This window comes from Anabrus simplex, chromosome 1 (assembly GCF_040414725.1).
Source record: "Anabrus simplex isolate iqAnaSimp1 chromosome 1, ASM4041472v1, whole genome shotgun sequence".
NCBI lineage: Eukaryota > Metazoa > Arthropoda > Insecta > Orthoptera > Tettigoniidae > Anabrus > Anabrus simplex.
The window spans coordinates 1610861376-1610876481 of NC_090265.1; the positions used below are offsets into that span (position 1 = coordinate 1610861376).

Sequence of the window (15106 nt, forward strand, 5' to 3'; positions counted from 1 at the left end):
CAGCAGAACACAACAAATCTCCAAACATATCGGTACACAACCTCCACAGCAACAACAGTAAGTACTTTTTTCATTTCACACATACATCCAGGCATTCCTTCATACATACGCTATACTCATATTAGCTTTTTTTTACAGATAACAACCATATAACGTGCATAGACGAGAGAAGTGTCACCACCAACTGCTCTAAAATTAAACCCTATCTTGCTGTATATATAAATCTTACCTGACTACATCAACAGTTGAATTGCACAGTACTCAATTTTCAAATTTTACTGACAAGAGTTCTTATAACATACCAATACAAAGTATATCAGCCATAGAACATTCTCGATATTCAACTTAATCAACACAAGAACTACAAGAGGATTGAAGAATGAATGCAACGCAACATGAACTCAAATTTTAATAGACTTTTTTTAAATATACCATGTTCTAATGTGTTTAATGTGCTATATTTTTTAGTGTCTTATGATGTGGCATATATATTTTAATGTGTTTATGTACTCATGTCCATGCTCAATCAATAGGTTTTAGTTTATTCTAACCATCACCACTTTTAATCAGAGATATTTTAACGCAACATACTGCAATATATTTTACTTCCATTTTTTATCAGACATCCGGATGCTCTTACGTAACATCTTTGTAATTTTGTCCTATGACTGTAAATTTGTGTGCTAGCTGATGATGGCCAAGATAAGTCGAAACCGATACTAGTGCAATAATTCATTCACAATAAATGTATTGATCGGTGGAACATTTTTCTTGTCTATTACATTACAGCAATTCCTGTCAGTTTTGGAAGTGATTTTGATTCACAAGCAGTGAAATGCGTTTCCAGTCTTCCACAGCTAAACACAAGTGACTCTTTTGGCCACTCTGTCACACCTACCCATGTTGACGTACACTGTCTGCTTGAAACATTAATGTCTCACTGATCACTACTGCCTTATGCTCACATAGGGGCAGTGTGCATGCGTTTGGGCATGGGACTTGTTCACTGCGCCATCTGCACAGGCTTAATGATACATCCGTGCGTGCACACTAAGGTGACTAATTTTTGTCCGGTTTATTCTATTGGACTTTGAAGTCTTCATCATAAGTAGACATCTAGTGAATAAAGACAGGTTAGAGCTGAAGATGTCACATCAGTGAGGTTCTGAGGGTTCTGGGTTTGATTCTTCAAACGGAAGGATTTTCACTGCGACACTTGAGCAGATAGAGGTAGGTCTACCATGACCGTAACAGGCTATGTCTTCACTAACACTCTATAAAGATTGGGTAAACTGTACATCTTGATGGAATGATACAGTCAAGGCTGCAAAATTATTTTAATTACCAGAAGAATAAAACTTACTTCTTGCAGTATAGGAAACAGACAGTCACCAAGATATGCCTCTACTTTATTAAACAGTCTGTCTTCCAAAACAAATAAGTAACAATAATAATAATAATCGTATGGCCTCAGCTATAGTCCTCTCCGTGTAAGGACGTACCCTAAGGGTGCAACCTTACCCTTTCTCCCCTGTAATATTAAGATATTGATTTATAGTTACTTTTCTTGCTGTTGGGTCTTTTTCAGTGTCGGTAACCATACAGTTTAGGGACCCTACTTGCCGATACGACGTCTTACATTTACCGTTAATCTGGCACGTTGGCAACGTTCAATCACTGCAAATACAGTAGAGACAATACACGACACTTACGGATTTCGCCTTGCTAAAATGGGAGACAATTCGACCGTGGCGCTCCTAGTGACTTGACCTGAACAAATCGCGCTAAATTCAAATATTAATGGAAATGTATATACGGAAATGGATAAATAAATTACGTCTAGAAAGAAAGTGGTATTGAGATATTAACTTCGAAGTTGCTAAAGCAATTCTGGATAAATGAATGAAGAATTATTTAAAAGGTTATTATTCAAAGACTGAAATTAGACATATAAACAAGGTGTGAAATGGACTGCTGTGAAATGGCTTGATCTTCCATTTATGCATTACTTTTTTAGCTTTAGCATACCTGCCTGAAATCTTACGGTTGGATTTGTCTTTTTTCCTCATTTGAAAACATTGTATTATCACATTAAGACATTTGTCAATAAAAATATCGCCACATTCCTTACACATATGATGCAATGAATTAACATTTAATAGCTGGACAATTTTCCTCTTAACATGAAACCTACTAACAGAAAGAAAATCTATAAAATCTCGGCTTTAATCTGAGAAGAGGGATAAAAGAAAGAAAAGTTTGAAAATGTTGTCGATAGTGATGCTTTGAGGAATATTTACGTACAATTAGAGTAAAAATGTAACATACCCTTGGCTGTATAGTCGAGGAGTTTTAAAGTCGCTGGCCTGGAAATGATCTGAACAGATCTTATAATTCTTATAAAAGCGTAACGTCCCTTCTTTCTTGTACACTTTATCCAAATCGCTTCTGTGACATTTCAAAACCCAAAGTTCACACCTACAACAACACATCGGTATTGAAGGTTAACTGCTGCACTACACAATAAAATATGCGTATTATATTTTAAGCCCGTTAAAATATGGGTCGAGCAGGTCAGAAGATTATGAAGTACTATAAAAATCACTGTCACTGGAAGAATATATATGCAAACACAATATTACTTACATGTTCTTGTCACGAGGGAACCTGAAGAACGACCGCGCATTTTTCTCTACTTCGTAATTACTGCAGCCAAACACAGCACATACCTTTCCCCTCATGTTGAGAGGAGATATCAAGGAATGACACACGCTACTATTTAATTATGCCAACTCACTGAAAACGCATAAATAACACCAAAAACTTCACACAAAAATACACGTGCTCTTATGACAGAATCAGTACCGTTCAGGTCTATCCGCTAGAGTGAGCTCCAATAGCTGTCCCTCGATATCTTGCTCAGTGTCGTGTATTGTCTCTACTGTATTTGATCACTGCTCTAGCGTGAAGTGCGTGTTGCCACCGCATCGCCGTTAAAGTCACTAGTGATACATTTGCGAGAATATTTAAAGCATATTTTCTTTTTCTGTGGGATTGTAAATCTATTTGGCTAATACCAGGTAAGTAGGATTGTGGCATGTTCGGATAATGCATTTAATAACATAGTTTGTGTGAAATGATGAAAGTGCTCAAATACGTCAGTCTCATGTCTAGATCTACCGGTACATGAAATAACTCTTGCGGGACGAAATTTTGGCAGTAGAACTTATAACATTATTATTTTCAAATCCGCAGTGAACTTGAAAGCTGACCTAAATTCCGTTCACGGAGCTTGGCACATTAGTATTCCTATATGTTTCCTGATAAGCTTGAAGATATAACCAGCCTGCAGGCTGAAAATATGCCCAATAATCTCTCTCCTTACTGGTTACCGGTATTGAAGAGAGAAGGAAATATTCGCGCAAAAGAAAGGGAAGTCATTGGATGTCTGGAACTTTCGAAAATCACACTGCAAAGACTTATTAAATAAATTGCATCGTTTAACACGCCCCTCTTTTCAAGAATATGGTTATAGTACGCCTACTGTATATCAAAATAAAGACAGATAATTTAAGTGAGAAAGTGTGTTTATTTCCTTAATTCCTCATTGAGGAGATATTCATAATTATCTTGATTTATTTCATCTTATCTTTTATCATTTACTAGGGTAGGGAAATATTCATTATCGGTGTTTACATTGAGGTTAGTTTGTTATGGTTATGTCTGATGATTTTAATATGTAACCAGGCAGGTTGGCAGCAGTGATCAGCCATTACAAAAAAGAGAAAAGAAGAGCATCGGGCGGCGATATTTACTTTCTGGGGTATTTCCTTACGTGGCAATTACTATACCATGGGCAGACATTTCAATTTGATGCCATCTGACTGTCTGCTCATCAATTTCAATGTTTTGTTTTCCTCTAAGCCCACTAGATGACAGACTGAGTAAACCAAAACTCTCTTGGGCATCTATGGCTGAGATTTAAGTAATTTTGTCAGGTAAACACCAAATGTGTCACCAGAGATCTTTTATATGCCGACATCATATGACATGGAGTGTCGACTGGACTTTTTTTCTGCCCCTCAAAAATCCGACTAGCTCTGCCGGGTTTGAACCCGTTATCTTGGGTCCGGAGGCCGACACTCTACCACTGATCCACAGAGGCAGAATTTTCGAGAACAAATAAGTGAGACAGTTCTTAGACAATGACAATGCTTGGAAATAATAAGCTCAGGTTTTAAAGTACAGTATATTAATGGATTCATTTACTCACAGTTCAGTGATATAAATGATAAGAGTAGAGAATTGCAATCACAGATAACACTATTTGTGGATGCGACTGCCCTAAATGCAGATCAGGCTTGATTGATTGATTGATTGATTGATTGATTGATTGATTGATTGATTGATTGATTGATTGATTGATTGATTGATTGATTGATTGATTGATTGATAGACAGATAGATAGATAGATAGATAGATATTACACTGTGTTTGTTAAGTTATCAGCCCAGAGGCTGGTTGGATCCTCAAATAGCACCACCAAACGTTATAGGGATACCACGACAACCTATGGTGGCACCAAAATGAGGCATACTAGGCAAGATGAGAAGTGAGGTAGTTTGCCATTGCTTTCCTCACTGGGCCAGAAAGTGCTATTGCAATACGACTGACCCTAGAAGCAACACCTTTCATAACAATCAGACACTATTTCTGCTCTGAATGTCATTACTCAGCACCATCCACACCCCTGCAGCTTCCATATTGTCACAGCCATGGATGAGACTGGGACTATGGTGGAATCTACATTTTGCTCTGGCCTATGCCAAGAGACAGATGCAAAAGTACTGTATCCATCAAGAAATGTCAACAAGCGGCTTAAAGTAAGGATTGTGAACAACTATAAAAAGGTCAACAATGTTGTAAGATGGATAGCAGACAATGGTATGATGGTAAATGGGGTGAAAGCACAGGCTGTAAGTTTCATGAAGAGAAAAATTCTCCTCAGTTTTAAACACAGTACTGTACTGCCGGGGCGAATGTACCTCACGGAGATCACCATAAGTAGCTAGGTACATTTGTGAAAAAGCTTCATTGGTATAATCATATTAACAAGGCTGTAAATAATGGTTACAGATCTCTTCATGTGGTGATGAAGGTTTTTTAGGGTTGCAGTAAGGATGTCAAGGAGAAGGCATTTAATTAGAGTATGGTTCCAGTTTATGGGACCCTCACCAGGATTATTTGATTCAAGGCTTGAAAGAAATCCAAAGGAAAGTAACACAATTTGTTCTGGGTGATTATTGACATAAGAGTAGTGTTACAAAAATGTTGCAAATTTGGGCTGGGAAGACCTGGGAAATTTTGAGAATGTTGGTAACAGGTTTTGCGTCAGTCATTAGAGTGAACTAGAATGTCTTTTATGAAGCCGTGAGCACTGTGCTCACACTTTGACTGATGGTGTTAGTGAAATTTAAACAAATTCATTGTAGTGTTTACCATGATTATTATAATGTCTGGCATTGGATCCCATAAGAAATCACATGGTGGCAAGACTTTCAAAGGAATGAGTTAAGAACGACCTGGAGATTCGTTAAGGTAATAACTCTGATATCCAGAAACAAAGTGCACTCCTTAACTTGTGCAGAGTAAGAAGTGAGGTGTGGCTTCTGCCCAAGAGAAAAAATAGTTTTGCGATGGTTTGGTGCAATTTTTGTGAGGCTCCAATTTGTGGAGAACATATGATAACCATATGTCATCAGTGCTATGGTGACAAAGCTAGTGATATCTTCACTGAATGAAGTAGCAAAAGATTCCAGAGACAGTTCAGTATCTGAATATAAATTTATGCAATTATTTCATTTGTTCATATATTCCTACACCAATTTTATTATTTAACATCCCATGTATAAACAATTTCACTAGATTTCAAGATATTGCTAATAATTTGAGTAATATATTCATCCTTATTTGAAAACTAGGACATTTAGATGCTTCATTTTGTATTTTGTAGCAAAAAAATATATAAATAGGAACTTCTTAGGGAGAAATATTACAAATGATGAATGTGAATAAGGTAAAATCTGCTTCATCTTCAGTGTTAGCACCATACTCGCACACTGACTGATGACATGACACTAAAAGGCTCAACTTGAAGACACATTTTATAATGTTTTATGATTTCTATGAGTTCACTGAACATCATTCCCTTTGTTCATCAGCATCGTCGTCGACGGTAACTCGAACTGGGTATATATAACTTCTTCCTACATAAAGTGAGCAGTCAACTCAGTTTATGGATGTGTTTGTGATGACTAAACAGACCAATCTTGGCATAAAACATACGCCCACACAAATCACACTGAATGGATGCAGGAGGGCGGGGTTGTAATTGACTGAGTTTGCTTATCACTTGGCCTCTTGATGTCTGTGGCATTCTCCTCCAAAGAAGTTGACAGGGGTGAATGTAGTGTTCTGCCACAGTGAACAGTCCACAGCACATTCTTTCCATGTCATCAGCATACCTACTTACCAACTGATAGAGATTTTCAAGTAATAGAGAAGGAGCTGAGGAATACTTACAAGACTTATATATGAGACCAGAGGCATGGTGTTGTATAACATGCAAGAATCTGAGATACATTTAATGTCAATGGTACAATAAAAGAGAACATAACGAATTTCCAGCAGTCGAACAGTGAATCTGCAAGAGTAATATTTCAGTACCTGTTCTATTAGAAACATAACTGCTGTAAAAGTTCACTGAACTCCAGGTATCATGTGGGTACTTTCGAATAGCTTTACAGAATCTAAATCTAAATTTAGAAGAAAATGCCAGGTTCATGGAATGAAGAATGAGAGATCTCTTATCGCTAGCCATCTTTACATAACACAACTTCTTAAGGACATACTATAGCTGTCTCCCATAGGACATCCACTACCTACACCAAAGTTCAAGGACATAATGACTGTACTGTCTTTCAATTCCCCAAAATACTAGTCACACTGTAACAAGAGTGTGGAAAACATTTACAGGAATATTCGGACTGTAATGTACCCGTGATCAATAATTATGTTTATTTTACACCACCTTTATTGTGTACAATGTTTACAATCACAGACTGAACAAATAGTGTAAAATTCATTGGAGTAAACTAAAGCTTCTCTTGGTTTTAGTTAACATTTACCTTATAATAATATACCTTCAAGAATAAAATTTCATCGCTCATGATTATTTTGTAAACATTAATTGTCTTTAAGACCATATCTCTCAAATAAAAAGCTAATGCAATTTCAGATTTACATTTTCTCATATGTACATTACCTTTATTATGGATAAGCATTATTAAATTAACATTCTAAAATACTCGATTCTCAGTTTCACATTCGTATGGCATAGCTCTCTCACTGGGTACTTCAGTTCTATCTAGTAAACAGAACATTATACTCATTCCATCATCAGTTTGGTATTTTCTGTCCAAGGTAGGTGAATGTTTGTACTTGATCAGTCTTGGTGTTGTTGATCATATGTGACAATTGCAATACAGCCATGTTTTTCGTTTACTTAGGATGGATCATCATACCATATTTCTTAGACATCAGTGATTGTTGCAAAGGACCTTGTTTGAGTAAGGTCAGTGCTTTCTGATCATCATACAAATCCCAGATTAATTTTATCAGCTGTTCTTCACTGCCTATCCTGCCAAAGACCAGAAATTTTATACCATAATACCCATTTGAGTGTCTCCTTACATCTGTGAAACAGACAGATATTTCATCCTCCTGACAATCACACGTTCAGGGATTTTGAATTAGCTGATAGTAATCTTGGGTGCCTACACCCTGGAGGAATCCAAACTGTGTTTCCATGAAGTATTCCTCCACTTTTTTTTGTTAGTCTCCTCTTTATAATGTATAATAAAATCTTGGATGCATGCACCATCAACCTGATTTTTCTGTAAGTTTGCATTTGTTGTGTTGGTCTTCTTCAGAACCAGTTTTATGACTGAATTACAGAATTCTTTTGACTGCATTATCTTGTAGAGGTTATCAAGGTATGTATCACAGGCATATCATAGGAGTTCTACTGATTGATTGTCAATGCCTAGAGCTTTCTCATTGGGTAATGTTATCATTGGCTCATTAAATTATTTTCTTGTTATTGGTAGAAGGTCATTTGTGACTTTGGTAGGCTAGTCGTATGAATTATTAAATTCTTCTTTATATAAGCTATTGATGTACATTTCCCAGTGCTCCTTGACATCTTCTTCATTAATGAGAGAATTGTTGAAAAAAGGGTATCATGTAGCACTGGGAAAGGTACATCACAAACTTATAATAATTATTAATAATAATAACCATTCCTGTGGGACAATTTACTATGTACACTTGCAGGAGATTTTCTTGCACTAGAACATCAGTGAGTTTTCCCAGCATCAGTGTGTTTCTGTTGACTCCACTAAGTGCTTCAGCGTAATCTACAGAGACAATCCTATCCTGTTTAAATATCTTCCACACCAAAATTAAGATGAATGTAAAAAATTAATAACATTTTATTGGAACGATTTACAGAATACTTCTACAAGATAAAATACTTGCATATTTGGAAAGTATTTTGATACTTTGACAGATTTTCAGTATTTCAAAAAAGCACCAATATTTACCAATAGTATCTTTCTAAGTAATGTAGGTACCTTATGGAGGTTAAGGTTCATAAAATATATATAAAGTCTAAAATATCACAGTTAATCTGAGCAAAACTCAGAAATAATCAAAGTATAAGTATATTAATAATTATATGTACTTAGTATTCTCTTCATTGTTGGTAGTCTTTAAAAACAGCATTTTACAACTGTTAGGTTTCTCAGTCTATCCAAAAACTAATTTATGAATTACTAAAATATAGAAATTACCTGAAAAAGAAAACATATAACAACAGATTGTACCTGGAAAATAAACAACTTATTTAAAACAGAATAAGTTATAACATTTCAACTATTTAGGAAGAATAGACACAGGTTTTAACGCAAATATTTTTACACTTCTCAACAATATTACTGTACCGTAACTTAAGTTTTATATATACAGTTGAGACTGATCTTTATGTATCTCAGTTCTGTATAATTTTTTCACACATAAATTTCAGTAGGTCCTGGCAAAATATAATTTAAAAACGTGTTAATTAAACCTCATTTGTCTGTAACCCATTTATACTTAATTTGGTGTTATACGTATTCATTTTTGTAAAATGCAATTCACTTATACGTAACAAAGTTAAAATAATATCGCCGACGTATGCATTTCCTCTGATCAAAACACAGGTGAGTTAGAAATGTGACACATTAGACTCGGCTTTGTTGGTGGCGGAACTTTAGCTGCTGATGCGGTGCGATAGTGTAATGTAGGTTGTTGGAAGTGACCATGCAACAATTAACTAAAAGAGAAAGATAACGAGCCAGAAACCTGTTTGTGGAATACAGTTGATTTGCACATAACAGAGTTCAAATGATCCCGTATACATATGAATTTCCTCATGTTACTGAAATGCAGCTGAGTAAGAAAACCATTGCAACCATTAAAATCAGCATTGTTGAAAGCGGTACTTCAGCTGCAGTTATCAGAGGGGTGCTGTGCAGTGATATAGTAAAGGTCATGGGAACTGAGTGCGCGGTACAAAGCTTAAAGTAGAAAGATTACAAGACACAAGTCTGGGACATACGACATGCTTCCATTTCAACTCTAAGCAGGTTATTTAAATGAGACATAATAAATTGATGCCAACAGCTGACATATGCCGTATTGAGTAATATAAACTGTGGTTTTATTAGCGGAAATTGTAGTTGCTGTCAGTCAGCCATGGGGAATAGTAAAAGGAAAAGTTACACTCTAAGCAAGAAAGTAAAATTTATGCAGAAAATAGCTGGAGATTTAGAAATTACCTATATCACACTTTGCACAGTTATTAGTAGAGAACAGATGTTATTGACCTAAAAAAAAACAACTGAAAATGATCAATAAAATGCCCTTAAATTAATGGAAAAATGCTATAAAGGAAGTCAAAAATGACTTTAAAATATTTGACTGAACTGAATTCTGGGGGCTGCCTTACAATGGTCTTACAAGTAATATAACCCTTTTGTATTCATTGCACAGCTCTTGTTTTTACAGAAATAGTTATCTCCTAATTTACTTGGAAGTGTATATAGGTAATATGGATATAGTGATTTGGTGGATGTAGACCACTTTGTCCCTGAAAAACCTGAGAAAACTTGTTGCTGGCACTCATTATAGATTTCAGATGTTTTTCTCATTTAATGTGCTGATTTACAATAAACTTCCTTTCTGCACTCCCTTTAACTCTGCATAATTTACCAAATAAAGCATGCCCATCAGTCACAAACATGTCTTTTCTAAATTCATTTAGAAATACATTTTGTGGTAGTTTCACTTCTGACATTTTTTTGCACAGAACTTAAAAATTTTAAACTTCTGAGGATAACTCTATACAGTTCTTGGCCTTGAGGTACGGTATGCAGGGATGAATGACTGGCTGAAGGGGCGAGTGTGAAGGTTGGTGCATGAGACACGTTAGGAAATACTTTCTCCTAATTGTTATAGTTCTGTATTGTATTTCTGCACAGATTTTGGATACACAAAATTCACATTTATAAATACCAGTACTTTTCTTATCCTTTCTTAGTCACCAACAACTGCTGGTCAGTTTGCTTAGCCATGAAAGATATTTGGTAAATTTAACTATATGTACGAACAATTTATATATATTTTTTTGCTAGTTGCTTTATGTCGCACCGACACGGATAGGTCTTATGGTGACGATGGGACAGGAAATGGCTAGGAGTGGGACGTAAGCGGCCGTGGCCTTAATTAAGGTACAGCCCCAGCATTTACCTGGTGTGAAAATGGAAAACCATGAAAAACCATTTTCAGGGCTGCCAACAGTGGGGTTCGAACCTACTATCTCCCGAATACTGGATACTGGCCGCACTTAAGCGACTGCAGCTATTGAGCTTGGTGGTGAACAATTTGTAATGTTTTTACATTGTCTCTTGTGGGACTCGTATCAGTATAAGAAAGAATGCATGCTTAAATAACGAATAAAATGATATAAAAATTCTTCAAAATATTATATATTTGACTTAAAACCTTTTTGAGAGATGAAATAATGACCAATCATCCCAAATCCTCAAAAGTTGCAAAAGAATGCAAAATAGAAACGCGTTATAATCCTTCATTATATCCCTGAATGAATTTCTACACTACTGAGCAATGTTCTAATGCAAAGGATAAAAATATGACACTTCAACAAAGTCCACCCCCTAATCATTAGTAAATGGAAAGCTATTTTAGGCATTTTACAAATTGGGTGCAAAATCAATAGTTGATTAATAATGTTGCAAACTTCAAGTATTAAAAGAATCATCCATACAAATTACATTGTTTACAAACATATCTCTAAAATAACCTGTCTTTCATCTTATTCCAAAATATATTATTTCAGTAATAATTATATGCCATAATATCTAAACGTGATTCGTAAGCAATTCTTAGTTGGAACATAAAATCTGCTCTTCTCCTACACCCTGGAGCCAAAACCGTTTATAGCTATATCACTTTTAACAATGTACTGGATATAACAGCAAAATGTAACGATCCTATCTAAACCCTACATAAACACTGTATTTAAAAATTCGCTTAGTGTGACATCACTTATTACGACGTATTTCAATCACATTTTCAGATAAATGTATCGGCTATAACGTCCAGTGATGATGATTGTTACATATTTGGGGATTGTTGACAATAATGTAATGCTTATTATTGATTTCAAATCAGTCTGTCTGTTAAATAGTCGAGGCAAGCAATGCTGTGAAGATGACTCAAAAGAAAAGGATAGTGTTTAATACTGAAGAAAAGTCACATATAGTATGGCAATTAGAAAATGGGGAAACTAATGTCAGCATCGGGAAGGAATTGGATGTATCACACAGAATGATTTCTACAATTTGGAAGGACAGAGAGAAAATAATTCTCTTTTTGAAGAAGAATCTTAAAAAATCAAGTGAGCGAGATCATCTGAGCATAAATAGATTAATAATAATAAATTATTAATCATCATAATTAATAAAGGTACAGCACACAAATTGTGTATGGTATAAAGAAAGTCTGTCATATGTACTGTCACCTCTCACTATTACAGAAGTTCACAATGGATAATCCCCGGTTTTTTGCATGTGATTACATGATATCGACTGCAATGCTCACTGCACAGCTTGCAAACACAGGTTTCATTAGGGTCATGGAAGTACTCAGTGTTGCACAGTTTATGGTGACACCCATGGACCGCCATCGAGTTAACGAAATGTCGCATGTCTTGATTAGTCTTTGTCCATGTTCTATTCATCATCACCTCCGTTGAGTAAAAATCGAGCCAGATTTCTTCCCTCTTCTTCACTCTGTCCTGCAGTAATTTTTCCCAAGCGTCTGTGGATGGAAGCCCTCGCTTCATTCGGAGGTCCTCGATGAAGAAGGTCTCCTTTGCAAGCTCATATGCAAGCCTTGATTTTGTGTATTTTGATATTCCCAGTGCAGCTTTCAGGAAGCGCAACTTGACTGCTTCAATTGTCTTCAGCTCAGCCAGACCCAGTTTATCCCATATAATATCCAGTCCATATGTAGCAATTGGCGCAATTTTCGTATCGAATAGTTTCATAGCAGTTTCTAGTGAAAGCTTGGTAATTGTTTTAATATCATATATTGCTTTGGTGGCTGCCGTTACTCTAGACTTTGTGTGAATTCTATAGGTTGTTGCTGTTGTTTGCATGGTCAGTCCTAGATACTTAAATGTATTGACAGTCTTAAGGACTGTAGATCTTAGGTATATCCTGTCACTTGCAGCCTCTCAGCCACCTTTCCAAAATGTCATTTTCACTGCTTTCTCTGTGTTAATTTTCATCTTGTTATCTTTTGCCCACCTTCTAGATTGTCTACAGCTTTTTGCACATCATGTAGCGAACTTGATCCAATGACCATGTCGTCTGCATATAAATATATTTTCAAATCCTCTATACCTTGCTGAGTAACCTTTACCACATCATAGGTCACAATGATAACAACAAGGGGCTTAGTGGGTCTCCTTGGAGTACGTTATTGGTCTGCATGATCAGTTTTGAAGTCGTGACTTGATCATCAATTTGTATGTAATTTGTTCTCAGTATGTTGTTTATCAGTCGTGAGCTTGTCTTTTCCCATTATGGCTTCCAGCTTCATGATTATTAGTGGTCTGCTTAACGTGTCGAAAGCGTTTGCATAATCAACAAATACTGCATGGAATTTGCCTCTTGGCTTCTTCAATGTCATTGATGAGGTTGTTAATGGCATTGAGGGTGCTCCTTCCTTTACGGAATCCAAACTGTTCCTGTGGGTGTTTGTGTTCTACTGCGTCTGTGACTCTTTTTGTGAGAAGCTTTGTCATTATTTTCAGCATGCATTTTTCTATAGCTATTCCTCTATATGAGTTAGGGTCTGACTGGTCGCCTTTTCCCTTGTACAACATTTTCATAGTTGAGGTTCTCGAAGATGTGGGGATGTTGCATACTTGTAGACAGAGGTTCATTAGGTTTGAAATTACCTGTAATAGTGTCTCTGATGAGTCTTTTATGTGTTCGATGTATGTGCCATCGGGTCCTATGGCCTTCTTATTTCTTATTGACATAATAGTTTCGTACACCTCTTCCTTTGTGAACGGGTCAGTAACGTCGTGGTATGATCCTGTTATCGCAGCCTCAGTATTGACGTCCTCATTAGCACAAATATATTGAAGAATGCTTACTTAGATTGTTTAAGCAGTAAAGAATAAATAATGTGCCAGTCAATGAACCTACAGTATTCTTCAAGCAAAAGACAATGAAATTCCTTGTAGTCCTACTCCACAAATATTGTACTGTACTATAAATCTATAGTACTTATTTCAGTTATGTTTTTGAAGTTTTAACTTAAATATTTTAATTAACTATGTAAGTGTGGAAATTGAAACTTACAGATATTACATTTTTAGCGCACACACACAAAAAAGGATTTGTGGCAACTATCGGCTGTACTGACCTTGATTGGCAGTCCCTTCGGGGTCATTATAACCAATTTCAACTGTATATATAAAAGAAAGTGTGTGATTTGTCAGAATCTGATTATGTTTTCAAGAACAAAACATATCATTCTGTTAATTAAGTTGTTTCTTTTTCAGGTGTATTTTCTAAATATTATTTATTCATAAATAAGTTTTGACAGACTGAAGAACCTAATAATTATAAATTAACTGAGTCAAAACTGAAAAGAAATGGCTTCCATAGTAACAAATTTGACAACAGCATACATGCTGACCGATTATGCCTTATTCAGTGCAAAATCTTATGACCGTTATTCTGGCCATGCCTGAAATGTCACTGTCATTTATTTTGTCCACATTTCACTTATTCACAGAGTGGTCTTCAGAATCTCCTGACTTTAGGTGACGTGAAACCAGAGCCTCCACGCCCCAGAGCAGCACACAGAAAAGAGACATAGCTGACGTGGTGTACAGTGCAACTATGTGTGAGCTACTTGCATCCCTTACAAAACCTGGAAATGTACAAATTTTATCAATTCAACATTTTGAGTACTGCTATTTCTTAATGAGAAGAAAGTTAGACTGATCAACTGATTGATCGATTGATTGACTGATTGATTGATTCTATGAAGCCAAATATGTTTCTTTAATTTTATGTATAAAACAAAATTGTTTCAAAGAAGAATTCTGATTAGAATTAGCTACAAATAATTGTCACTGCCTTCTAGCGTCCTTCTTTGTTAATGAAAGAGCTCAGTGAAGAATTAATGAAAGTTCTTTTAACACATTGAGATCAAAGGCCATATGCTGTATGGGCTGTATCATTTATTGCAGAGAACGAAGCCACACAATACACATTCTCTCGTTTTCATCGTTGTTACTACGAAACAAATGTACTATATGCATTGATCGGCACTGCAATATAAGATTTGGTTCATGTAGTTCTCGAAAAAATAAAAATACAGATGGCAGCAAAATACAGCT

At 35.8% G+C, this 15106-nt stretch overlaps 1 protein-coding gene across 2 annotated transcripts in view; it reads right to left on the minus strand.

Moving 5' to 3' along the window:
* Nucleotides 1–10423: 10423 nt before the first annotated feature.
* Nucleotides 10424–15106, minus strand: part of LOC136858592 (monocarboxylate transporter 9) — a 230363-nt gene continuing 225680 nt past the window's right edge. For both annotated transcript variants that reach the window (XM_067138264.2, XM_068225629.1), the window contains one exon: nucleotides 10424–14634. In XM_067138264.2, the coding sequence (XP_066994365.2) occupies nucleotides 14483–14634 (152 nt within the window). In that variant the 3' untranslated portion in view covers nucleotides 10424–14482. The remainder of the gene's footprint in view (nucleotides 14635–15106) is intronic.